The sequence below is a fragment of the Saccopteryx leptura genome, chromosome 1, assembly GCF_036850995.1.
Source record: "Saccopteryx leptura isolate mSacLep1 chromosome 1, mSacLep1_pri_phased_curated, whole genome shotgun sequence".
Taxonomy (NCBI): domain Eukaryota; kingdom Metazoa; phylum Chordata; class Mammalia; order Chiroptera; family Emballonuridae; genus Saccopteryx; species Saccopteryx leptura.
Window position 1 is genome coordinate 12,328,387 of NC_089503.1, and position 25,834 is coordinate 12,354,220.

Here is a 25,834-nt window from a genome sequence, read left to right on the forward strand (position 1 = left end):
GCTGTGTGCGCTTGGACAAATCCTTAACCCTTCTGAGCCTCAGTATGCTTCTTTGTAAAGTGAGCATAAGAGTATTTGCCTTCAGAAGGGTGTGGAGGACTGTAAACACGATTCAGTGTTAAGTGTACATTAGTTACTATGACTAAAGGCACCTGGGAAGGTGAGCGAGGGCCTGGGGTCTGGGTGTGCCCCAAAGGGAGAGCAGTCTAGAGGGTGTGGGATGATGGGACAACTTTGGAAGGGCTAGATCTGGGGAGCTTTCCTGTCACCATCTGAAAGTATGAGAGCCAGTTAACTCTGGGGAAAAGAGCCTGTGTGCATGTCCAGCAGCTTCGCCATGTTGTATCCTGGGCTGTGGGCTATAGGAGACCCCAAGCAATGGGGATACTGGGTCTCCTCCCATTGGCCCTGCTGGGGGAACAGGACTACCCCCCAAGAAAAGAGGAGGGTGGACAGAAGGTCAGTTCATTCACTTATGGAGGGGAAGAGACTGCTTTGAACGCATGTCATCGGGGAGGGCTTCCTGGAAGAGGTGGGCTTACCTGGGGCCTTGAATAATTTCATGCATTTGCTCAGTGCTTACTTATCTAGCCTCTCCTGTATATCAGTCCTTGGGCTACAAAGATGAGTGACCTGGGGTCTCAGCCCTCTAGGTGCTCCCAGTGGGGGAAAGACATCGAAAGAACTAATTCAAGGAAGAATTGCCGTAGTTACAGGGGAAGCAGAAAGAAATGTGGGAGGGAATGGAAACCATCTTTGTCTAGAGATCTGGAGGGTAGACAGTAGAAGGAAGGACATTCCAGGCAGAGGGAACAGCATATGCAAAGCTCCGGGTGTAAAAGATGTTGGCCTTCTCGGAGGAAGGAGAAGAGTTGGGTGTGGCTAGGCTGTGCAGTGTAGCGTACTACAGAATGTTGTCACATACTTCAGCTCAGAGGAAGCCACTGTAACTGTGGTAAAGGACAGGCTCGAGTTGCCTTAGTTCTCTCTGCCTGTTCCTTCCTCTGTGAATAATAATGGCACAAGGTTGTGGAGGTCATATAAGATGGTGCTTACAAACTTCTTGGCACAAAAGGCATGTGCTCAATTAATGTGAACTGTTACTTTATCCAGCAGGGGAGGTCAGGGGTAATTATCATATAAAAATGGGGGGGGGACTTGAATCCAGGCCATCTGCCCCCACGGCTCTGCCTCAGAAGGACAGACAGATTTGAGTAGACAAATAATGGGCATAGGGAGAAAATTCCAGGCTAGAGGAAGTACGTGCATACCTAGAGCTCGTGGATGGCAGAGTGGGCCGGGCATCTCTTATAGCTATGGCTATGGGTGGCCGGGCATGTGTGAATGTGAGCACGGATGTTTGTGCAAAGAGTGAGTCTCCATGACTCGTGTGTATGTGTGCATGCATGGGTGTCCATGCATGTGTATGTGTGTGAGTGTGGGCATGGGTGTCTGTGCCAAGGGTGAGCCTCCATGGTGCATGCACACGTGTGTGTGTGTGTGTGTGTGTGTGTGTGTGTGTGTGAGTGAGAGAGAGAGAGAGAGAGAGAGAGTGCCATGGTGTCTTCTGTGGCCTGCGCATGTGCACCTGCGCCCCTCTGGCTCCCCTCCCATCCCCCCGGGAGCTGGTGAGCTGGCTCTCAGAAGTCCCTCCCCCTCCAGCAGCTCCCCGGGGCATCTCAGTAGCCAGCAGCCCTGTTTGATTCTGTTCATCCATAAATCATGGCGTGCTGAGGAGATGAGAAGAAATTGAGAGTGGGGGCAGATCCCTGGCAAGGGACAGGGTCAGGTCTTCAGTTCCTACCTGAAGCCCAGCCCGGCCTCCAGCTGTCACCCCCGCCCCCAACCCCCATGCCTCAGCCCTCCCCACTCCTGGCCATCGGCTTTCTCTGATGCTTGCTTGCTCTCAGGCAAGCCCTGGGCTGGGTCATGAAGCAGGGACTGGGCGGGGTCGGGGGAGGCGGAGGTGCACAGAATTGAGTCAGATGTTACCCCTGGCCTCTGCTGTGCTGTGCGGAAAGCTAGATGTGTATCTAGTTCAGTATTTCATTCAACACTCATTGAGCACCAACTCTGCCCCAGGTACCTCATACCTAGTGAGATGGGGGGATGCCATCATCACTAGCACCCATTGCCTATTCTGGGCTAGGCGCTGTGCTAAGCACATTTGAGGGCTAACTCATTCAAACCTCACAGCAGTCCTGCGAGGCCTGCGCTATTATTATTCACGGATAGGGAAACCAAGGCATGCAGAGATTTTGCCACATGGCTTGGAAGAATGAGAGCCAGAATCTGAGCCCAGAGAATCTGGCTCCAGAGCCCTGGCACTTGATCACTGCACCCTGAGAGAAGGGCAGGCATAGTGTGAGGGGCACTCAGAGGCAGAAATTAATTTCTATTGGGGAGATTATGGAAGGCTTCCTGGAGGAGGTGCTTTTCCTCTGGATCTAGAAAATTCAGGAATTGTCAGGCAAAGATGGGCATGAGGGAAGAGAGGAAGAGGTCCTGGTGTGTGTGTGTGTGTGTGTGTGTGTGTGTGTGTGTGTGTGTGTGTAAGAGAGGTCCTCAAAATCTATCACTACAGTCTCTCCCAACTTGGTTGGGTGACAACTGAGATAAGAAACACAAGCATTGAACATTCAATAAATATTTGCTGAGTGCCTCCTGTGTACAGCCTATCACAGATGATCCTGGAAGAAGCAAAGCAGATACAGCCCTGCTTTCATGGACCCTGTAGTCAGGTATATAGTAGGTGCTTAATAAATGGTAGCCTCTATTATTAGCTTTATTCCTGGAGGCCTGAGATTCCTCCTCACTATCCTTTCAACAAGCATGTGTTAAGGACCCTCTATACACTTGGCTCTGTCCTTGGTGCAGGCACAGCGGTGACCAGGAGAGCAAGCCCCGCCCCCACAGAGCAGACATACTAGAGGGGAAGACTGTGCGTGAACATCTTGTCCACCCTCGGACGTGGGCTGCCTTTTGGGGCGCAAAGGCTTTACCTGAGAGCTCTCTGGGGAGTGGAGTGGTCAGGAGCACAGGCTCTGTCCAGGGGACCTGCGATGCCTTCACGACTCTGTCAGATTGTTACTAATCCTGAGCTCTAATCAGCTGACATAGCCACCACGGGCCTGGGCACAGGGGCAGTGATGTGCCTGCGTTCACACCTCCCTCCCAGGACACCCCTGGGATCAGACCCAGGGGGCCTGGCTCTCCTCACTCCTGGCTCACCCTGCCTCCCGGGTCTCCCGATGTCATCTGTCTGCCCTTGTCTGTGTCTCGCCCTCTGGGACCCAGGATGTCTCCTCCTATCCCAAGGATAGGTCGTGGCACTCAGCTCTGTCAAAAGGCTGACTCTGACTAGGGCTGTAATATTTTATTTCCCCAAATGTTAATATGCTGACGCTAAGGGGACTTGAAACCATGCATGTCATCGGAGGAAGGGTTTAGAAGGGCATGGGCGGCTTTGCCTGGAGAAGACTAGAAGGGGACATGAGAGCTGTCGGCAAGGATTTGAAGGCCTGTCATGTGGCAGAGGGAGCCAACTTGTTTCCAGCAGCTCCGGAGGGCAAACTCAGGCCCACGAGGGGGAGTTCTAGGGAGACAGACTTCGCTCAGCACGAGGCACAGCAGCCCTCCCTAACAATGCCCACTCGTGGAGGGCCTGTCTCCGGCAGAAGCAGCTTCCTGTCACCAACAGGGCCACCTGGGGGTTTGTGCATTGATGGGGCCTGACCCCCTGACTTCCGAGGTCCCTTCCAGCCCAAGACTCAGTGACTCTGTGCTCTGGGAATGGTTTCACTGTGGCTGGCAGGTGAGAGCACGCTTGTTCCCCTTGATGGCAACATCATGTGTTGGCTAAGGACATCGTGTCACATTTATTCACAGCATCGACGCAATTGGCAACGGCAAGCGTTTGTTTCACCCTAGCTTCAAGGGCTGTCCAGGAGATGCTGGGGGGCCCGGGGGGAGGGCCGGCTGCCTGACAGATGATGGCAGCCACCCATACGGCAGGGGACCCTGGGATCACTGATCCCAAGGGTGGGCGCTCAGCGTTCCTTAGCAACACGTTCCTTTTCTCAATTGTCTGCAAAAGTTCGAGGTGTGAAACGGAAACGATGCTGCTTTGGCTGAAGAGGATCTGTGGGACCACAGCCTCATCTACTCAGCACCCACCTCTAAATCCCTTGAGAAATTTCTGGAGACTCTAGGTGTTCCCCAAAGCCCACAAAGCAAAGAGTATAGACCCTGAGCCAGGCTGCCTGGGTTCCAACCCTGGCTCTACCACCTACTATCTGAATGACATCAGTCAAGGTGCTTGACCCCTCTGTGCCTCAGTTTCCCCATTTGTAAATTGGGGATAATCGTCATGCTTTCTTCAGTTGTTGTGAGAACTAAGTTGTTACCTCGCGTGGAACACCTAGAACACCTGCTTGTCATCAGAGCGAGGAAGGGTCAGCTCTTGCACTGATGAAGGCACTGACCTCCGAAAGGTTGAGTGCTTTGCCCAAGGCCACAGCACTGACAGTGGCCAGAGTAGGGCCTCTGCTAGTTCTCCTAGACTCCCAGCCCGGTGCTCATTCTGCATGCCACAGAATGCTAACTGCTTAAATGGGAGTTTTCTGGAGACCGTTCAGAGGGTGCTCACTGGCTTCTGGGGTTGGCAGGCTCTGTCCTGAGGGTCTCTTCCACTTACAGAGGAGCTTGAGGAGCAGCTTTTAAAAAGGACCTTGTTTGTCAAAGAGAGTAGGGAACGCCAGGGAGGTGACCCCTTGGAGAATTGTCCCATGGCCAGGAGGGGTGTGTGTGTGTGTGTGTGTGTGTGTGTGTGTGTGTGTAGGGGAACCCACCCAGAGTGCAGCCTCCTATCACAGCAACACAGCTATCAGATCATGCGGTTGCTAACACCCCCTCTGATCCTGCCCCTCCCCTGCTCACAGACATTCCACGGCTCCTATGGCCGACAGGACACAACAAGTGCCTGAAAGACAGGCCCCTTTCCCATTGGGCCCCACTCTCATTTCCAGCCTGGTCTTCACACTCCCCTTCCCGTACCCTAGTCCAACTCCTCAGACAACATGCCTCCTTACGTTTGCTCTTGCTGTTCCCTCTGCCCAGACTGTCCTACCCTCTCCTCTCCCCCACCCCCCCAGACCACACCTAACACCACCTCAGGTAAGCCTTCACAGAGAGCTCCCGGTCCAGCAAGCACTTCTTCACCTGTGCTCCCAGAGCCCTCTGTTTACACCCGAGACAGAACTAACACCGACAGCCCTAGTATTCGTACCCATCTATTGAGTGCTAACAACAACCCAGGGATTGTATGCCATTTTATCTTCACTTTATACAGGAGAAAATGGAGACACAGTGGATAAGATACTTGTCCAATGCCACATAGCTATTAAGAGGCAGAGGCTTGTCAATTATAATTGAAAAATAAATTTAAGTCTCGTAAGTTATATAATGTCTAATTACTGGGTTGTACATCTGGAACTAATATAATATTGTATGTCAACCATAATTGAAAAATAAAAAAAAAATGACTTAAGAAAGGAAAAATACATTTATAAGAATATATGTTAATTTTTTTTAAAGAGACAGAGGATACACTCACACTTGGGTCTTTCCTCAGGTATTTTGGAGCCTGGAGGCCCAGGCTGGTGTCCTGCCGTTTGCTGGTTCTGGGGCACTCGGCATGCTACGAAATAATTAGTTGGATTCTTACCTGTCCCCAGTGTCTCATGGCAGATTCTCAATCGATAGTGGTTGAAGAATGCTCAGCCCAATAACAGAATTTACTTTATTGAAAAGGGAGTTCAACAAAGGAAGGTGTGGGGTCACCAGCTTTCCCAACCCACACCTGCCCCCTGCAGAGCCTTCCAGCGGGGCAGGGGCAGTTCCTGCAGAGAGGGGGAAATGTAGGCCCCCTTCCCGATAGGCACACTTGCCCATTTCCTTGCCACAGCCCTGGGTCTTGGGCCCCTAGTGGCTAACTACCCTGTGGAATTCCGGCTGTCATTCTCCCACTTGTTCCCCCTCCCCAGAGGTTAAAGATGGAAGCCTCCCATTTAGCCTGAGAAATTTGGCAAATGTGCCCCTCCACTAGCGAGAGGGAAGGGCAGGGCCACTTCTTTGGTGTCTGCAGGTTGTTCGGGTCCAAGCTCCCAGGTGCTATGGATCCTGAGGTTGACAGGGGCTTCCTGGGCGCTGAGGCTATGGGCTCAGGACAAGACAAAGTTTAGTTAACCCAGCATATAGATAGATGGGGGACAGGTGAGTGACCTTTTCCCATAGCTGGGAGGCTCAGGAAATTGGGAAATGAGGGGGGGGGCAAGCAGGATTCTAGGGAGAGCAGGTGGAGAAGCAGGTGTCCAGGGCACCGGAGCAGTGACGGGAGAGAGCCCCGAGGGCCCTGGGCACTGAGGATGACCTTTGGGCCCTCCTCTTGAGGCTAGCAGCACAGCGACAGAGACTGGAGCCCAGAAGCGAAAACCACAGGAACCTGGACCAGACAGCCATCGTCAACTCTTAATTACCATCATCACTGGCACCGAAAAGCCTACGCAGGCTCCTTTGCAAATAAACAGCGTCTCCTTGACTTCAGGCTGCATCCCGTGCACACATGTTTACAGAGCACGTGTGATCTATGCTGTTCCCACTCGCCTCCCCCACATGATCATCTCTGATCGAGTTTTGCCTTCCTTGTGTTTGGTTTGGGCTCATGTTTGCAATCACCTGTGAGAAGGCAGGGAGGAGGTTTAATCCACACTGCAGGAGAGAAAACTGAGTGGTTATGTGACTCGTCCAGAGTCACACAGTGAGCAAGAGGCAGGATTTGCACAGGAACCTAGAATTTTCCTCCCTGGGCAAGTCCATGAAGATTTCCTTTCCTGAAGTGTGGGACCGCTGAGCTCTTGGAATGGAAGCTGCTGGGTGGGCACTGTGAGCATTTAGATTGCACCCAACATGCTCAGGGACTAAAGGGATGGGACCGCAGGGTGTGCAGAAGCCAGCTGGGTGGGCTTCCAGCTCAAGAAAAGCTGGCTAAAGGGGGTGGGGGCTGATCAGAGGGTTCCAGAGATTTCCTTTTTGACTCTGCATGTGGCTGTTGAGTCTTAGCCGGAGATCAAAGAGGGTCTGCTAGTGCTCATAGGGATTTTCCTCAGAGGGATTGCAGGAGCTAATGATAATCCTTTGGGCAAATTTGGCTGGAGTTGTGGCTCGTATGGGAGTAGGGAAAAGAATGCTGAGCAGGAAGGCCTCGTAGAGGCAGTGGCTGCTTTAGAGGGGTTTGGAGGCCTGCGAAGGCTGGGCCAGGGGCACTCTGGCTTCTCCCTTTAAGAATGTCGAGTTTGGTGGTGACGGTACAGTTCCCATGGGCTCACACAGGGCGTGTGCAGGGACAGACCAGGAGGGATGTCAACCGACACAATTCCCCCATTTTACAGATGAGAAAGCTGAGGCACAGTGAGGGGAAGAGGCTTCCCAGGGTCAGGCTGTCAGGCAGAGCTGCGGGTAAAATTTGGGACTGAAAGCTCCTAGTGTGGGGGCCAGGTGGAAGGGCAAGGTGGTTGTTCTGGGGGCTCTGGGCTGAGGGAGAGTGGCTGGCCAATGAGGGTCTGACCTGTGCGTGTCCTCCCCAGGGGCGCCCACCCGCGATGTCCTGCTGGTCTCCGCTATCATCACCGTCAGCCTTAGCTTCACTGTCATCCTCTGCGGCCTCTGCCACTGGTGTCAGCGCAAACTGGTGAGGCTCCTGAGGGCCCCCCCCCCCGCCCCTCACAATTACAGGCTCGTGAACGCTCTCAAGGGCGCGTGCAGCTGATCCACCTGCCCACATAGGCAGGCACACTTGCGTAGAAATTCACATCACATACACGCACTGCGTTTGCCTGGGGGTTGGCTCCGCATGTCTGTGTGTACACCTGGAGCCACACACCTAGGGACATTCGTGGGTAGACGTGGGTCTCACGGGTCTCAGGGGCCTTCTTACGCGCCCCACTCCTCGCACACACGCCCCACCTCCCACAGAAAGAGCCGCAGGCACACACGCGCTGACTGAGAATTGAAGACCCCTCCCCTCCGCCCGCTGCCCTCCCCCAGGGATGGGCGTGGCCAAGCCGGGTATCCTGGCCAATGAGGCGGCCGCGCCCGCCCCGCCCCACCCCCAGCGCCCGCACATTCATCCTGGTTCTCCAGGTTTGTACAAGCACAAACGGCTTCTTTTCATTTTTAACGAGGGCTGGAGAATTAACGAGCAGGATTAGGCCATCAATAAGTAACGAGACCGTCAGGAGGGACATTCATCACCCAGGGCGCCGGGGAGGGGCGCTGGTCTGAGCCGCCGCCCCGCAGCCCGCGGCTCCGGGAGAGAGGCTGCCCCGCGAGACCCTCACTCATTCCCTGTCCTGCCGCCCCAGCCCAAAAGTGCGGTGGCAACTTAAGGGGACTGCAGGGGGATACCCTCGGGCGGTGGGCGGGGAGGCATCCCATGGGGCCTAGAAGGGTCGCTGGGAACTCCATTCTCTCCCTGCCCAGCCACAGAGGGGCCTTAAAAACAAAGGGGAGGGCTGTGGCCATGGGCGCTCTGTGGGCGGGGGCTTCGCCCACTGCTAGGAAAGAGAGGGGCAGATGTCCTTGGGAGGACCCAGCGTGCTTCCTTCAGGAAAGGCCCAGTCAGAAATTGGGAATGTGACTCTCCATCCTGAGATAAACAGCTTCAGGCAGCTCCTTCCTGTGAGGAGCAGCCATGGAGAAGGCCAGCCCTGCCCCACGTGCAAGTGTGTGTGAGTGGTTGCGGGACCAGGCTGCTCCGTGCGTGCAGGTGGAGCCAGGCTGGCTGCCCTGCATTGTTCCTGGATCTCCCGTGGCTGCGTCTGTCTCAGAATTTCAGGGGAGGTGAGGGTGGGGTCTGGCCATGTGCCCATGTATGCACGGGTGTTCTCAGAGGCTGTGGAAGTGGCGGAGCATGCACTGCAGCCCTGTGTCTTGTTGGGCCCATTAGGCCGTCTGTCGGCACTGGAATGTCTCTCTGTCTGTATAGGAAGGCAAGTGAAGATGTATGAGTAGGTACTGCTGGTGACCTTCAGTGGGGGGCCTTTGTGCTGAGTGTGTTGACTTTGAGGGGATTGGTGCAGTGTGTGTGTCTGTTCATTCTGCATGGTGAGATGTGGACAATCTCATCAGATCCCTGAGTGCGCGGATGCATACATCTGCCCCACCGTCCCAGCTTCCCCTGGTAAGTGCTGCAGTGTGTGTGTGTGTGTGTGTGTGTGTGTGTGTGTGTGTGTGTGCGTGTGCGCGCGAGCACGCATGCTTCATCCTCACCCTGCTCACCTGGGGACAGGAGTTCAAAGATAACAGCTTTTGTAGCAGGTGGGCAGCTGAGAGATGCAGAACCTTCCCAGGCCTCGCCCCTACCCCCAGCCTGAGGAAATTTCCCAGGGTCCAGACCACAGTCTGTCCTTTTTGACTTGCTCCTCTGGGCTGCCCGAGCCCTCCACCCTGCTATCACCCCTCCTCTGCCCCTGGGTTGCAGAAGCCAGGGAGCTTTTGCCCAGGCTGTTTCTGTGCTTCATGGAAGGGGTTTTAAAATGCCCCCCCTGCTGTTGCTGGGCTCTCCTTGACCTCCTGTCCGCTCAGCAGCAGTGACGTGACACCCTGAGAGCCCAGATCCCATTTCCAAACATTAATAACTTCCTTAATCTTTTGCTGGCTTTTTCCAGATCCGCCAGCCAACCCCCGCCCTGAGGAGCAGGCTGGTGGCACAAGCTCCTTCGGAGCCACCTGATGTCTCCTGGGCCCTGCCTAGGGTTCCTGTCCTCCAAATCAAACCCTTTCCGGATCCCTGTCCCTCACAGCACCCCAGCGTTGCTGCAGTGAGAGTTGCAGCGTGAGGGGAAGGTTCTCTGAGCTGTGGAAGGGGAGGGGCCGCCCTGGGTGAACTGGGGACTAGCCCAGCCCACCCATCCATGCCCGGCCTCCGGGAAGGACAGCTGAGCAGCCTCAGATGGTGGTGCTTACGGGGCAGCTTCCCTGCCAAGACTGGGAAGAAAGAGGAGAGGAGGTGAGGGGCCCCACACTGCCCCAAGTGCTAGAGAATGGAGCGAGGCTCCTGCCTGAGGGTCACCCCGAGAGGGGCCCTTGGCCACCATGAAGCGGCTCTCAGCTCTGATTATCCCAGTTGGAACTAGGAATTGTTTGGGATTTAAACTTCTGGGTAATGATGGGAGGATCAGAGATAGAGCTGAGAAAGGGCAGCTTTTGTGGACGCGTAGGATCCAGCAGCTTTTTTTTTTTTTTTTTTTTTTTTTAATTCTTAAAGTTCTGGCTCAGAGGCAACAGCCTGGGGCTTGGACCTCAGGGCGGGTGAGAAGGGCGCTTCCAACTGATGGTTTTGAGAACTGCTGGGTACCAGGTTCCACACCAAGTACTAGGGCCATCGGGGTGATGCTCTCAGGGGTGGGAGTCAAAGTAGATAAGGAGAGACATAATAGCATCTGTGATAAGAGGCTTGAAGCATGGGGCTGCTCCCGTGACACCACACCTTTTCAGGAAGGAGGGAGGAGAGGCCAAAGAGGGCCAGGGACTTGACCAGAGTGACATGGAGAATGTGGGGCACTGCTGGGACCAGGATCCTGGTGCCCCTGAGACAGAGAGGCACTGAAGGTGGAATGAGGGCCCAACCCCGACCTCACACACACCCTTCCAGAGAGCTCTGCTGCCACTATCCCTAAACAGGTGGCCCTATGCCCAGGAAGGGGCTGTAGCTGGCAGGAGTGCCAGGGAACACGGCTGTGCGGCTTTTATTTTGCTTTAGGGAAAATGGAATAATTGACTGTTGTGGCTGTGATATTGGTGCATATGACTGGATGTTGGGGAAATTGTGTGTGTGTGTGTGTGTGTGTGTGCGCGCGCGCGCGCGGGGGCAGGGGCGGGCCAGTGCCCAGTGGGAGAAGGGTCTGTGGGGGCAGCCTCAGCCCCTGCACAACCCCCACCCCACTGCCACCCACATCAGCCCTGGGCCTAGCCCAGGCCTGTGGCCCGTGGGTGCACTGAGGACGCTCGGTGGCAGCCAGGAATGTTAATGGTGCTGGGCTCTGCTTGAGCTAAATTTAGAAACCCAAACCAAGAAGGTGAATGGTGCTCACCTTCCGGGCAGCAGGCCCAGTGGCTGCCGCCACCATGGCCTTTCTGCTAGCCAGGGAGCTGGCGTGCCCACCCCACTCTGCCCTGCCCCTCCCCTCCCGACTCACGCGGGCGTGAGACACTCTGGGGGCTGTCCCCCGCCGCAGAGTCAGTGGGCAACCTCTCTTCTGGAGGCTGCCTTCTCACAAAGGAGAGTGCTCGGCCCTGCCCTGCCTCAGGCCAGGGCATGAGGACCCCAGGGAGGCCCCGGACAGTGAGGGGCTCAGCCTGGGCAAGACGGGGCACAGGTCCTCTCCCTGCCCCCGTGGCTCACGTCACTGGCTGCTGCCAACCTTGCCCTGCAGGACGCCACCCCCACCATCTGGGGGCAGTGACGTGGCCAGTGTGACGTGGCCAGTGTGACGTGGCCAGGCGCCTGAGAGCCATCTGTCTGTGGCAGAGGGAGATATGATTCTGGGATCCTGGCCAGAGCCTCAGGAGACAGAAGGACAGGAGAGGCCCCAGTCCTGGGGTCAGGGATGGGGTACAGGTCCCGGGGGTGGGGCAGGTCTTAGGGCCCAGGCTCTGCAGACAAAAGAGCAAGTAGCTATGCAGCAGGCACCCCACAGTGGTGACACCCTCCCACCTTGGCCCCTGGCCTTGTTGCCAAGGCTGAGCTCCGCTTATCCCCCTTCTCCAGGGGGAGCCCGTTTGGGGGAGGCAGGGAGGGTGCAGCCCTGGGTCCCCGGAGTAACGTGGTGCTATCTCCATAGGGCAAACGCTACAAGAACTCCTTGGAGACGGTGGGCACGCCAGACTCAGGGCGTGGGCGCAGTGAGAAGAAGGCCATCAAGTAGGTGCCAGCCGGGGAGTTTGGGCTGGGGGTGCGCAGGCCGCCCAGGTGGGGGGAGCCCCTGCCCCTCCATGGATCGGGCCACACACACACTGTTCCCCCTCACAACCTCGTGCCGTTCTCCCTTCACCCCGCACACCCCCTGCACCTCAGGGTGGCTCTAGGGCTCCCCCTTCTCCGCCTGTGCCCCCCCGACCCTCCCAATGTTCCGGGGCCACTGTGTGCCTCCTCCCTCAGCCCCAGTTGCTGGTTCCTCCATCCCACCCTCACATCACACACTCCTTGCCCACCCCCCAGCCGTGTTCTCCGGGTGACCCAGAGGGGCGCAGCCCCGTGGGGGCTGCTCAGAGGAAGCTGGTAACGGGGAGACGCCCTTCTCCCATCACTCCCAGCCCCACCTGATGCCTTGCTACCTCCGACTTGTCTGGGTTTCCCCATTTTGCTCTAAGAGGCCTTTCGACTAGGCAGGTCTGCCTTTCCCTGTGGGCCGGCTGGGCCAGCCCACTGCTGAGGGTCCCTGGAAGGCAGCAAGAGAAGCCCCCCTGCCCTGCCTGCTCAGGGGCAATGGGAATGAGGGGCTCTCTCTAGGGGGCTCCGTGTCCTCTGGCCAGTAGCCCTGGCTCCTTCCTCTCCTGAGCTCAGCCCTTCACTGGGAGGCTGTGCGGCTGTAGGGCGGAGGGCCCCTCCACCTTAGCCCGCCAGCTAAGGGCTGAGCTGCCCCCTGCCTTTCCTGCCCCCACCCTTGTCTCCTGCCCCTTTCCCACTGCCTAGGCTCCCCCACCCTCCCTTGTCAGTCTTTCTCCTGTTCTCTCCTCCTCCTTCCCTCCTCCTTCTCCTCCTTCCCTTCTTCCTCTCCCCGATCCTGAGGGCTTCCCTCTCTGCCCCTCCTTTCCCCCTCCTCTCTTTTCATCTCTTGCTCTGACCCTGTTTGGGGCCTTCCCAGAGCTGCGGGGGGGGGGGTGTCTGTGGGGGGTGGGTTAGTGGAGGGGTGGGCCAGGCCAAGGCTGGGGGTGGGGAGGAGGCTCTAGAGGAGGCCTCGGGAAGCCTTTGAAGCCACGTTCACTTGCACACTCTCTAGTCTTCAAAGCCAGAGCCGACAGGTCTCAGGGGCTGCGGCAGAGCCGGGCTCCGGGCTTTCTGAAGGCAGAGGGACCACGTGAGAGGAGCCCGGGCTGGCTCGGCACCTGTGCCACCTTCAGGCCAGGCCCCTGCGTTTGCAGCCACGGCCTGGGCCAAGGGGCCTGCCTCTGCCAGGTGACCATAACCGTCCTGGACAGGAGAGTGTGTGGCAGGACCAAGTCCTGGAAAGGGTCCCCGAGAGGAGAGGGGATTCTCCACAAGGGGCTGGGGGGGCAGCGGGGTGGGTAGCGAGGTGGGTAGCAGGCCCTGCGGGCTGGGTCAACACCGTGAGGCTCTCAAAGACAAAGTGAGGGCACCAGTGGGCTGTCCCCACCGCTCTGCAGCCCGAGCCTCCCCTGCTGAGCCGTCAGACCCTCTGCCCCAGGGGATGGAGGCCACCGTTCCTTCCTGCACGCCCCCAGGTTCCTAGGCCTTGGCCTCTTCCCCAGGGGCCCAGCGCCAGGGGGCAGCATGAAGCCGGGCTTACCCATGGCGCCTCTTCCCCAGGGGCCCAGAGCCAGGGGGTGGCAGGAAGCCGGGCTTACCCATGGCGCCTCCTCCCCAGCGGCCCAGGGCTTACCCATGGCGCCCCTTCCCCAGCGGCCCAGAGCCAGGGGGCGGCATGAAGCCGGATTTACCCATGGCGCCCCTTCCCCAGTGGCCCAGAGCCAGGGGGCGGCATGAAGCCGGGCTTACCCATGGCACAATCGCTCCAGGGCTAGGACCCCCTTTGAAGGGATCAGCTCGTCAAAATTCTGTGAAGGTGCGTTCTTTAGCAGTGCTTCCCAAACTGTGTTCCTGAGAACACTTGTGCCTCATAAATTACTAATAGTTCTTCCACAAACCAAGCGTTCCATGGCCACAGAGTGCCCAGTCTGGGAAGCACAGCACAGTATATTCGTTGGCACTGTAAAGGCTCTCAGCAGTCCTATGTTGGAGGAACCAGTGTTTCACAGACTGATGTGAAGACCCTCCCTCGGGACTACGGCGATAACCGGAGGGACCGTGGGGCTCCTGGGGCACAGCGGCGAGAACCCGGGCCCCTGGGTGGGTCTCCTCCGGGACCCAGGGTGGGAGACCTGAAGGGGGTAAGGGGAGGGAGAACTTCCAACTGCTCCATCTCTCTGTCAACTCGAGAAGGGGGAGCGAAGGACATCTCTAGTAAGAATCGGGTCTTCGGCCCAGGGAGGGGCCCCCCACTGCTGAGGGCCTGTCCTGCCTCGCCCACCATTGGCCCCCACTCCCCGTCAGCTGCCCAGGGCTTTGTCTTTGAACCCTGATCACAGGGTCCCTGTGAGACGTTTCCAAGGTGCACTGTGGATGCTGTGTCCACACCAGGGAGACCCCAGAGGTCCCGTGGTGGCAGCTCAGCTTCTCTCTGTCTTTCTGTCTTTTGTTTTTGAGTCTGAGGTTGAGAGCCAAGGCCAAGGTCACACTTGTCATTGGCTCCTGGGGTTTCTAGGCCATGCCTTCTGGTAGCTGAGGCTTCTGCGCCTGCCTCCTGTGGAAGTCCCCCAATTCTCTGTGCTTCCAGCATGTCTGCTTCCACGTGATACGCCGCGGAGCAGGAGGGAGTGGGGAGGCTGGGGCGGAGGCTCCCCGTCCAGGCCAAGCAGCTCGCCTTGGAAAGGGGCAAAGGCACGGGGCGGGGCTGCCTGACCGGGTGTATGCCAAGGGCCCGAGGCTGAGTCTGCCCGTCGTCCCCTCGGAGAGACGCAGGTTCTCTCACCCACGCCCCAGCACCGAGGACCTGAAGGGCCCCTGTTCCTCCCTCAGCAAGGTCAGAGGCCTGGAGACGCTCTCCAGTTCTGGGGAGTAACCCAACCACCACATTTGCAATGAGCGGAGAGGGTCTTCAGGTCAGCTGAGATCCCACCCGTCTCGTGTGAAAGCTGCATCTCAGCCCTTCCCCAGGAGGGAGAGAGCGGAGGAGGCTGAGACCTCAGGGCAAGGCGGAGGAGACAGAAAGGGGGGCCGGGGGCTGGGCCTGCCCCGGGGCGGCTCAGTGGGCGTGGGTGAACGAGGGGAGCAGGTCCGGTGCCAGAATTGGGGCCTCCACTCCACCCTGGGGTAGCTTATGACTAAGGAGTTACAGCCAAGCTCTGGTTTGACAGGCAGGGAAACTGAGGCCAGAGGAGATGGGGCCCAGGAAGTAGACAGCAGGGTCTGATCTGCCTTTCGGCACTTTCGAGCCAGAAGCCAGCACCCTATCCTCCTCCCACCCCCCACTGCATCCCACGGGGCCTTCTCCCCAGCCTCCTCCCCTCTCTCCTCCTCTCACCATCTTTCTCTCTCCCACCAGTTTCCCAGGGTGCGAAGCTCCAGTCACCCTCCTGAAGCTCACTTCCTCTCTGCACAGCTTTTCCCGCCCTCGAGGGTGTGTGTGTGTGTGCGTGTGCATGTGCATGTGCGTGTGCGTGTGTGTGTGTGTGTGTGTGTATGCGTGCAAGGGGCGCCGGCTGGGAGCCCGCCTGCCTCTCTTCCTCCTGCAGGAGCCGAGCCCCGCCCACCCTGCCCTCTGTGTGCCCAGACTGGCCCCTCTGCCCCGCAGGACTGGTGGTTCTTGTTTCTTCTTGTATTTCCCTGTTTTCTCCCCTCTCTCTCTGCCCCTCCAGCGATCTAGACAGAGACTTTTGGAATAACAATGAGAGCACAGTGCAGCAGAAATGGAGCTCCTACCCTCCCAAGGAGTTTATTCTAAACATTTCACCCTACGCCCCTTATGGCGACCCACGACTGTCCCTCAAGTGAGTGACTTTACCTGGTTTCATCATATGTACCCAGTATTGAGTACCCGCGCACGCCCTCCTCCCCATCCGGCCCCTCACTTCTCCTCCTCCTGCTCCCCTCCCCCACTCCTTACCCTGCACCCCATGGGCAGGCTGACCATGGAGACGAGCAACCCCTCCTGCCCCCTCTCGCCCGCCTGCCCCTCTCCTGTCCCCACCCCCAGGGCCAGCCGCGCAGGAGAGCCCGCTCCGCAGCCACACCGGCCCCCAGCCGGTCCTGGGGGCCCCGCCCCCTCTGTGCAGTCAGGATGGGGTTGCCCGTTTTGGTCCCTCCTTCTCGGTGTGGCTCAGCTTTCCTCCCCGCTGTGTGCTGCTGCCCTGGCTGCTCGGTGGTGGTGGTCGGTGGTCGGTTGCGGAGGTGGTGGCGGTGATGGCGGTGATGGTGGTGGTGATGAACTCTGACTAACATGGCTTTCTCTCTCTCCCTGCCTGGGGGCCTCCTGGCCTGGACAGCCCGCTCTTCCTCCGTCGTTAACCCTTCGTTGTCCTGTGGGATAGAGTTGGAGGCGGCTGCCCTCCCCCCACCCCCGCCGCCCCTGCCCAGGCGGCGGGGAGGGGCCCCCCTCCGTTGTCGTGGTGCGTTGTTCTCCAACCCCCAGCCCGCCGGTCCCCCTCTCTCCTCTCCGCAGGCTCTGCTGTTAACCCATTTGCAGTGCTGATGTCTCTCTCTCTCTCTCTCTCTCTGTCTGTCTCTTGTCCGTCTGTCTCTCTCCTCCTCCTCTCTCACTGTCTCTTTCTTCCTTTTCTCTGTTATTGTTTTTCCTCCTCTCCCCCCCCCCACCCCCACGTGTGGCCTGCCCTCTCTCCCCCACCGCCACCCCCGGTGCCCCTCCGGCCTGGCCGCCTCCTGCGGGCCTCCAGTGGCACCCTCCTGTCGGGCGCCAGAGTGGCCGCAGCAGCGGGGCTGGCGGTGGAGCGGGAAGGCCGGCTGGGGGAGAAGCCGGCACCGGTGCCGCCACCCGGAGAGGACGCCTTGAGAAGCGGCGGCGCCACCCCCAGCGAGCCGGGCGGCGGTGGCAAGGCGGGGAGAGGCCGCTGGCGGATGGTGCAGAGCCACCTGGCCGCAGGGAAGCTCAACTTGTCCAAGTGAGTGATGGCCCCGTGGCCACCAGAGCCGTGAGCTCCGGCCTGCCCCCACCAGGGTGGACAGCGGGACCCCTGGCATGCCCGCTGCTGCCCCCAGAGGTGCCGTCCTTGGCCCCTGGCTCACTCCATTCCTCCATGAGACTCCCATCGTCCTCGCCATCCAGCACAATGAACAGCCATCCAGTGTCGCATCTATCTCAGCCTCTGGCGGCTGCCCCATCAGTCTCTTCCTTTGCCCAGTGACCAAGTCATTTCATTTTCTGCCCCCGGGGCAGCTTCATTTCAGCCCTTGGGCCATCCCATCCTCTTTGACCGGCCGCCCCATTCCAGCCGCCAGGTCTCCCCTCCGTGGGCAGCAGGCCTGCGGCTGTTCAGCCATTGGGCCATCCCATCCCTGGGGGGCTGGCCCACTCTCAGCCTGTGTTTTTATGCCACTCATCTGCCACTGGGCCTTCCCTCTTACAGCCAGCAGATGGCTCTAGACCCAGAGGTTGAGCCATGCCATTTTCGACCATCTGGTGACTCCATTGGCTTGTCTCAGTCTGGCTCGCACCATAACACCATGTGTTCTGCCGGCCCGCCACGAGCAGCCGGGCTGTCCCCGTTATTGGTTCGTCCTCATCTCGGCCATCCCCACTGGCTGTCCTAGTCTTGGCCCGCAGGCTGTCAGCTCTTGGGGTTGTGTGTTCTCGGAGGTTGGGTTGCAGAGCCCCAGCTAGCTTCTCTTTTCTGTCAAGGTGGTCTGCACGTCAGACAGAATGGCCACGTCCCTTTTCATAGCTGTCTGAGCTTGTCAGACCATCAGTCCCTCTTTTGGGTGATAGATGTGGGTCTGGCCCCTACTCTCAGCAGATAGTATATTCCCCTTTCTCCCGCCCTGGGTAGCCTTGCTCTCGTCTTGGCTTTTAGAATTTTGTTTCCCCCAAGGCCAAATCCTTTGAACTAGGATCCCTCTCGCCCATTGGGACATAGGTTCTAATTTCAGCTGTTAGAACTGCTTTGTTCCCAGCTAACGGAGTAGTCTCTCGCTTAGCAGGCCAGTCGGCCCTGACTCCTCAGCGGCTGGGCTATCCTGTTTTCTCAATTCGGGGTCCTCCTGGTTCTTTTCACAAGGCCAGTGACTCCTGCCTGCCATTGGGACCGCTGAGGCCCACTATCCCGAGGTCTCGTTTGCTTTTTTGGCCGAGGGAACACAGGCCAGTTTCCCCTGCTGACATCGGTCCCCAGGAGAGTCCGGAGGGAAGCCACACACCCCTCTGGAGAGCCAGGCCCCAGCGCACACCCTCTCAGGCCGCTCCGGCCACAGCCTCCAGGCTGGCTGAGGCCCCCATGCCGTCCGCTGGCTCCAGGCCTGGGGGAACCAATTTTAGTTTCCTGTGACTGAGAGGTTGTAAATTGGACTAATTTTGGATATGATAGGAAACCAAAATGAGGTCAGCGAGGAGGAGGAGGCGGCCACCCAGGTGCCATCCTCCCGGCCGCCTCTGCCTGCCCCCAGGGAGCCGTGGGCCCGCCTGGCCGGCTGGGCCTGCCCCTGCCCCTGCTGCTAGCCCCGACCCCAGGCCTGAGCCAGGCCAGGCTGCTGCACCCCAGTACCCCAGCCAAAGTCACGTTTTGCTCTTTTCTCTTTTTCTTTCTTTCTGTTTCTTTCTTTTTCTTTCTCTCTCTCTTTACTATTCTCTAACTTTCCCTTTTTCTCTCTCTCGCTCTCTCTCAGCCCACAGGGGCAGCCTAACTGTTATCCTTTGCTTCCCGGGGTAGGCTCAGGGCACGAGCAGAGCTGAGGTCTGATTGCAGTGGTGAAAGCGGCTCCAAGGGCCTGGGGCCCCCTCCCTCAGGCAGCGCCAGGGTCCGTGGCTGCCCGGTGTCCCTCGACCAGGAGCTGGCCAGCTTTCTCTGTAAAGGGCCAGAAAGGAAGTAGTTAGGCTTTGCGAGTCACAGAGTCTGTCTTTCAACAGCTCAGCCCTGCCATTGTGGCCCTCAAGCAGCCGTAGAGAGGAGGCACAGGCACCCCTTGGAGATAGCTCAAGGCCCACCCTAGACCACCGCAATAAAGCAAGTGTCGCAGTCCAGCGGGCCGTACGAACTTTCTGGTGTCCCAGTGCGTACAAAAGTTACATTCCCGCTATACCATAGTCTATTAAGCGTGCAAGAGCAGTATGTCAAAAGAGAATGTACATACCTTCATTAAAAAATACTTTGTTGCTAAAAATGGCACTGATAGACTTGCTCAACCCAGGGTTGTCGCAAACCATCCATTTGCAAAAAGCACAGTGGATGTGACGCGCAGTCAAGCCGCGCGCAGTAAAATGAGGGGTGCCTGTCAATCCACGGCAGTGGCGGTGTTCCAGTAGAATTTTATTTACAAAAACAAGCGGCCTAAGGGCCCATATCTTGCCAGCTTCTCCCCAAGACTGCTGGGTTGGGATCCAGAGGGAAGGGACAGAGGAAGAGATTGGGACCTCTGAGGCCCCGGCCCTGCCCGTTGGACGTGCTGCACCCTCTAGCCAGGGTACGAAGCAGGCAGGTGGCCCAGGGGAGGCTCTGGCTCCTTCCTACCTCCATCTCCGGAGACACGGGCAGCTGTTACTGTCGTTGCCTGTACCACACATCCCTGTGTCCGATCTCATTAGGTCCTGTGACAGGGGCAGCTTGGATTTCACTCCCATTTTACAAATGAAGAACTGAGAGGTGGACTCGCTTTCCCAAAGTCCCTAAGTTAGGAAGTGGCAGAGATGGGGTTTAAACCTGGGTCTCTGACCTCGTACTGCCTCTGATCAGCCATGTCCTGTCTCCTGTCTATCCCTGCCCCCTGCCCACCCCACCCCCAGCAATTTTCTGAGAAGCTGGTGGGCTGTGAGGCACCCTCTTTCAAATGCATAGCGACTAAGATAGTCACCCTGTTTTCCACCAGAATTATGGCAAAATGGCCAGTCAAGTGGGTTCCCGGGGCTCCCACCTCACCTGCCCCTTTCCTGGGTTCCCACCTCTGAGTAGGAATCAAGATACTCAGGGGGGACACTTAGCCACAGAAACAGTCGTCCGGGAAGGAGGGTGAAGATTTGTGCCAGAGCCCGAATCCTTAGGTAGCCCCTGGCCATGGGGCCGAGGTCTGGGGGCCCGAGGACACTCCAGCCTCTGAGACCAGCAGGAGAACCGCCACCTTCCCTGACTCGCCGCGCGTTACTAGGCCAGCTCTGCGCTGGCCTGGATTTCCTCATGTCTCCAACGGCCAGGAGGCCTTAGAACTCAGAGGCAGACTTTCCAGGGGTCCCCCAGCGAGATGGCGGGAGGGGGCGGCAGCAGCTCTCTCCACCCCCTCCCATTCTGACAGGACAGGACAGGCAGCCACAGGGCCTTGGGGACCCGCCTTCACCACGCGGCAGCCTCCGAAGCTTCCGTGGCCTCCTCAGACCAGCCCAGAGGTCTGCTCAGACAGGAGGTATCTGGGCACTAAGCTGAGCCAAGGCCGGAGGGCAGGCTGGGCGGGGCCGACCCAGGGGCCTCAGGGTGGGTGGGGCCTTCACGGCCTCCTGGGCAAGGTGGTGGCAGCGACAGACAGACAGACAGCAGCGGCGACAACCGTGATGGAGGCCTGGCGAGGTCCGGCAGAACGCGCCCTGCACTTGGGCCTCCCAGTCCCGGCTCTAGGCTTCTTTCTTCTCTACTGTGAGCCCTTCACCTGCTTCTCCTTTCTCTCCTCCCCTCCACCCACCCCAAGTTTCGAGGACTCCACCCTGTCCACGGCCACTACCCTTGAGTCTATCCCCAGCTCCACGGGAGAGCCGAAATGCCAGCGACCCCGCACTCTGATGCGGCAGCAGAGCCTGCAGCAGCCACTGAGCCAGCACCAGCGGGGCCGGCAGCCCAGCCAGCCCACCACCAGCCAGAGCCTGGGCCAGCTGCAGGCCCACGCGGCCTCGGGGGCCGGCCCCAACCCCCGGGCCTATGGCAGGGGCCAGGCTCGGCAGGGCACCTCGGCTGGCTCCAAGTACCGGGCGGCTGCTGGCCGCAGCCGCTCCAACCCGGGCAGCTGGGACCACGTGGTGGGGCAGATTCGAAACCGAGGCTTGGACATGAAATCCTTCCTGTAAGTCCCCCCCCCCCGAGCCAGCTGCCCCCCACGTCCCTGACCCAGCCGCTTCCCCCCACATCTCCTTGGGAACTGCTGGCCCTCCATCTCCAGGGCAGGGTGCCGAGCAGACCCAGCCACCCCCTCTCCAGGCTCCTGGTGCTCGCTGCTCACGCCTGAAGCCCCCTGTGGAAGAGTCATATCTGAGCCACCCCTCTTAGGACCCTGGTGTCTCGGGGCTCAGAGAAGCTTCCCCCTAAAAGTCAGTGGAGACACTAGAGAAGCTACTGAGGTCCCCAGCTCTGTCTCCTCTCCTGGGCTAGTCCCCAGCTGCTCAGGGCCTCCCTGCCAGCCTCATTCACCCTCTCCTCCTGGGACCTCTTTCCTCCCCTCCTCCCAAAGTGGTCTCCTTCCCCTCCATCTCCCAGGCGCTGCCTCCTCCCCTCCTCCCAAAGTGGTCTCCTTCCCTGTAACTCCACTCTGCTTCCCTTCCTGTCCAGCATCTCCTCCCTCCCCCTCACTTCCCAGTCCCTGGTCCCTGCGGTGGGCTCTGTCCTCTGCCTCTCCACCTTCTCTAGCCACCTGTAATGACCCACCCCCTGAGGACAGACTCCGATGTTCCTCCCAAAGCTTTAGAGAACGTTGTTTCCAAATCAGAGCCTTCTTTCCAGTGTCCAGCTCTGAAAAGTAACAACATACTATCATTGGTATCTAACCTTAGCAGTTCCCCCAGCCACATGCCCATCCCCCACCCCACCTTAGGGGTAGGGCCCCACCCACTCAGGGCACCCTCTCCCAGCACCCCTCTGGGCACCTGTGCTCACTCTCAGAGCCTAGGGCAGATCTGGGCTTCCACCCCTGCTATCACCACCTTCCTGGGCCTAACATGACCTTCCTTCTGGGCTCTGGGGATTATTCACCTCCCAGGTCTTTCCTGGGAGCACTTTTCATGAGCAGGAGACAAGCACAACAAGCCTGGGAGAAGAGAAAGGGAGGAGGAAGGGGAAGGCCAAGCTCAAGGCCCCAGCTCATAGGCAAGAAGTGGGGATTCTGAAGGCAAGCAGGTCCCTCAGGGCATTCTGCCTCTCCGGCTGGACCCCAGACTTCCAGGGCAGACAGAAGTGCTGTTCCTGGCAGAGGCACCCAACAGAAGAGGCTCCGCCGTGTCAGCTGCCCACACGTGTGCAAGCGGCCTGTGGCCCCAGCCCGGTGGTGGACATGCTTCCTGTGACTCCGCCCGGCCGCTCTGGGCAGTGCGCCCGCTGGGGCTCTCTCCCACCCAAGGACCCTTGGGAATCCCGCTGAACACCTGCGTGAGACAAGAGGCCCAGCCCAGCCGGCTAGTTTGCAGGTTGCGGTCTGTGTTGAGACACGCTGTGACACTGGCGTGGATTCGAAGACTCAAGGGAATTGTGTTTTTGTGGATTGAACAGAACCGAAACCAGCCACGCCCTAGCAGCTAGCCCCTCCCAGCAGGGGGCGCCAGTTCTGTAAAGAACGGGTTGTAAATAATATTTTCGTTTCTGCCGGACACATGTAGTCTTGATCACATTTTAAAATGTACAAACCATTCCTGGTTTGTGAGCTGTACAAACAGGCCACCAGCTGTAGTTTGCCGGCCCCTGCCCCTGCCTTAGTTTCTGAGGCCCTTCACTGGCCCAAACGCTGGTGGGCAAGGTAAGTGGTCAGGATGAGAGGGCTAGAGAGGGCCAGCCCCCCCAAGATCCCACCCCCTCCCACAGAGGGAGGCCTTTCTCCTGCTGAATGGGTGAGACTGCCCAACACTACCAGCTCGCCCCCCAACTCCCCTCTCAAGCCCCCCATTCTCGCCCTTGCGGCCTGGCCTGCAGTCCGGAGAGAATGACAGATCGAGGATTTATGCAGAGGAGCCGTTTTGTTGTTAATGAGCAAAGGGAATATCTGAAAAATGCATTAGCCAGGGAAAAACATGTTGTTTTCACTGGGTTCGCCTTCCCCCAGCTCAACCAGCTCCCAAGCAGCCAAATGGAATGTTACCAATTCTAAAACAGTATCGGTACCAGTGGGCCGGGAACAAAGGAAATGAGGGTGTGTCCGCAAAGCGTGAGTGTCAGCCTGGAGCGGTCACGTCCAGGTCAGAGACACGGAGACAGAGAAGGCGGTGTGACCACGTAGCTTCCTCCCCTCCCCAGGGCCGGCTGCCAGCTCCCATTTTCGGACTCTGTGCCCCACCCTCCCTCCGGGGGCCGTTTCTCACCTGCTGGAGTGCCCTTGCTGGGGCCCAGCCAGAGCCAGCTGTTTCTCCCGGGTGGCGGTGGAAGGGGTGGACTTCCTGTCCCAGGATCCCGCCCTCCTCCGGAACATTCTGCCAGCTAATCATCTTTCCATGAGAGCTTCTTGAGCTGCGTTCATGCCTGCCCCATCTGAGAATCCCCTCCCTTGGTGGATGAGACACCCAGCACTGCGTGAGCTCCACAGAGCACCCAGAAGACGCCTGCACACTCCGCGGGCCACTTCCTCCCTGGAAATGGCGGGCGGCCCCGCGGGAGCTCAGTGGTCCTCTGAGAGTGCGCCAGACCAGGGGAGCTCCACCTTGACGTCGGGCTCCAGGCTGCTGCCCACGTGTCAGCCCCAAGAGGTTCTTGCTTTCTCCTTGTCTGCTTGCGGGGCTCTGCCGGGACCGTCCAGCATTCTCCAGACTCGTCCCTGCAGACAGAGGCTCCTGCAAGCCCTGCCTGGACCTCTCCGGGCTTGCCAAGTTCCGGCACTTTCTCAAACTCCGTCTTTGCTTTTCGGTGCCTTCTGGACGGGCTCTCCAGGGAATGGCCTTGGCTGGCACTCCCTGGATCTCCAGGAAGGGCCCACAGGAGAAGGTCCACAATGGCCGATATACCATGTCCAGAAGGGGCTTCCATTTCTCTCTGATGGGTTATGTGTCTGGGGACCCAGGAGAGGAAGATCTCTCTCCTAAGACCCCTCCTGGCATCAAGCACGCCTAGCTGACCATGACCGAGAGCTGTCCTAACAAGGGACTTCCATCAGCACAGGGTGCAGTGCCCACCGACCTCAAACTCTCTAAGAGCCTCCCGGCTGGAGCCAAACCGCCTTCACAGTCCTGAAGCAAGAGGGCAGCAGCGCGCCTCCCTCCCCTCCTAGGGGCCCAAAGGGTCAGCCGTAGTGCCGGGCCTTGGTTCAGTTGGAGGTGAATTAGCCTCTGGAAGTCTGCCATGTTCAGGGCTCCACTTCCCTTGACCTTCGTCCAGTGTCCCCTCGGGAAGCCCCAGTCACACGCCGTCGCAGTTAGGCCTCTGCCCCCCTCTCTTCAGAGAATCTTGCTCTGGCCCCCTGGCGAGCTGTGTCTCGGACCGTGGTCACCTCCCCCCACTGCCCCGCCCCCGCCTCCCCCTGCCTGCACCCTACTCAACAACTGTTGACAGTGCTAAGTGTGGTTTCTCTCCTGCAGGGCCAGTTTCTTACGCTTGTTTCTTCTCTTTTTGTCTCTGTCTCTGTCTCTGTCTCCTCCCCCCGCCCTGCCCCGCCTCCCACGGGGCCTCCTCCTCTCCCCCGGCTGGTGGGCCGCCCACCCCGGGCAGGGAAGGCCGGATGGTGGTGCTATCCTTGGTCTTAGGGCTTTCGGAACAGGATGACTTTGCCAATATCCCTGACCTGCAAAACCCAGGAACCCAGCAGAACCAGAACGCTCAGGGGGACAAGAGGTACGAGCTCAGGCGAGGGCCCGCGGCGGCGGCAGAGGAGGCGGCGTGCGGAGGCTGCCCGCCTCAACCGGCCAGGCTGCTGGACGGGCGGCGGCGCCTTCAGAGGACGCTGGAGCGGGAGGACTGCCCCCTCCCCAGTCGGTGGCCACCCTGGTGGTGTCCCTCGGGTCTGAGGCCAGTGAGGCCGTCCTGGGACCATTCTGGATCAAGCCTGCTGCCCGGGCATGCCTGCCCTCGCCCGGAGCAAGCCAGCCTTTCTGCCCCATCCTCCTGCTTGGCTCTCCCTGCTGCCCCCTCATCTTTCATCTCTGCCCCGACCCAGAAATCCCGGTTTCTCTGGTGGTTGGTGGTGGGAGGGATGTTAGGGAAGGGGCGCCAGCCCGTTCTCCCTCATCCCTGCCACCTCAACCCCCCTCTGGCCTGGAGGTCCTGCTGGGGTGATGCTCCGCTGCAGGGATGGGACTGGCTACTCCGCTGGTGGGGAGGGTCTGGGGCAAGGGAGAGGCCTGGTGACCAGAAAGAACCAGAAAGGCAGCCCCTGAGCCAGCGGTACCAAGAGGAGGGAACAGGGTGAGGGACCGAGAGCCACCTGTCCCCGGGAGCCCTGCTGCCGGCCCTCAGGGCCCTGTGGGGACCAGGAGTAGCCCGTGTGGCCATAGCACGGGCGGAACGGAGGGCTGGGCACGGAACTGCCCACAACCTCAGCCATCAGGATCCCAGGGAAGCGTCTCCTGAGGCCCCGTGTCCGGGAGGACGTGGAGCACTCTCCTGGGGAAGAGGACGGGGTGCCCAGGGCTCCGGCAGCATCACAAAGGCGGGGTGACCCTGTGCCAGGACTGGCCGCCTCCTCTCACCTGGCCCTAGGCTGGGACGGCCTCAGTCCTGTACTCATGGGAGGAGGACTTATCACTTGGGTCAGGTCTGACCTCTGATCAGACCAAAGCCCAACACTCCAGGAGAGCGCGTGTCCGGCAGCCAGGATGCCGCCTAGCTGTGCTTCAACCTTGGGCATGGCACACCCCTCCTGGGCCTCTGTTTCCTCGTCTGTCAAATGAGGGATTGGACAGGGTGATCCCTTCCAGCTCGGACAGGC

At 59.1% G+C, this 25,834-nt stretch overlaps 1 protein-coding gene across 9 annotated transcripts in view; it reads left to right on the forward strand.

Moving 5' to 3' along the window:
- Positions 1-25,834, forward strand: part of SYT7 (synaptotagmin 7) — a 63,907-nt gene that overhangs the window by 17,278 nt on the left and 20,795 nt on the right. The window contains exons 2-7 of one of the 9 annotated variants that reach the window (XM_066360807.1): positions 7,644-7,747; positions 11,901-11,980; positions 15,715-15,846; positions 16,750-16,974; positions 20,696-21,064; positions 24,619-24,741. In XM_066360807.1, coding sequence (XP_066216904.1) covers positions 7,644-7,747; positions 11,901-11,980; positions 15,715-15,846; positions 16,750-16,974; positions 20,696-21,064; positions 24,619-24,741 — 1,033 coding nt within the window. Of the gene's footprint in view, positions 1-7,643; positions 7,748-11,900; positions 11,981-15,714; positions 15,847-16,749; positions 16,975-20,561; positions 21,065-24,618; positions 24,742-25,834 lie in introns of those variants that run through there. The other 8 variants (XM_066360812.1, XM_066360821.1, XM_066360815.1 and 5 more) reach the window with 8 other exon arrangements.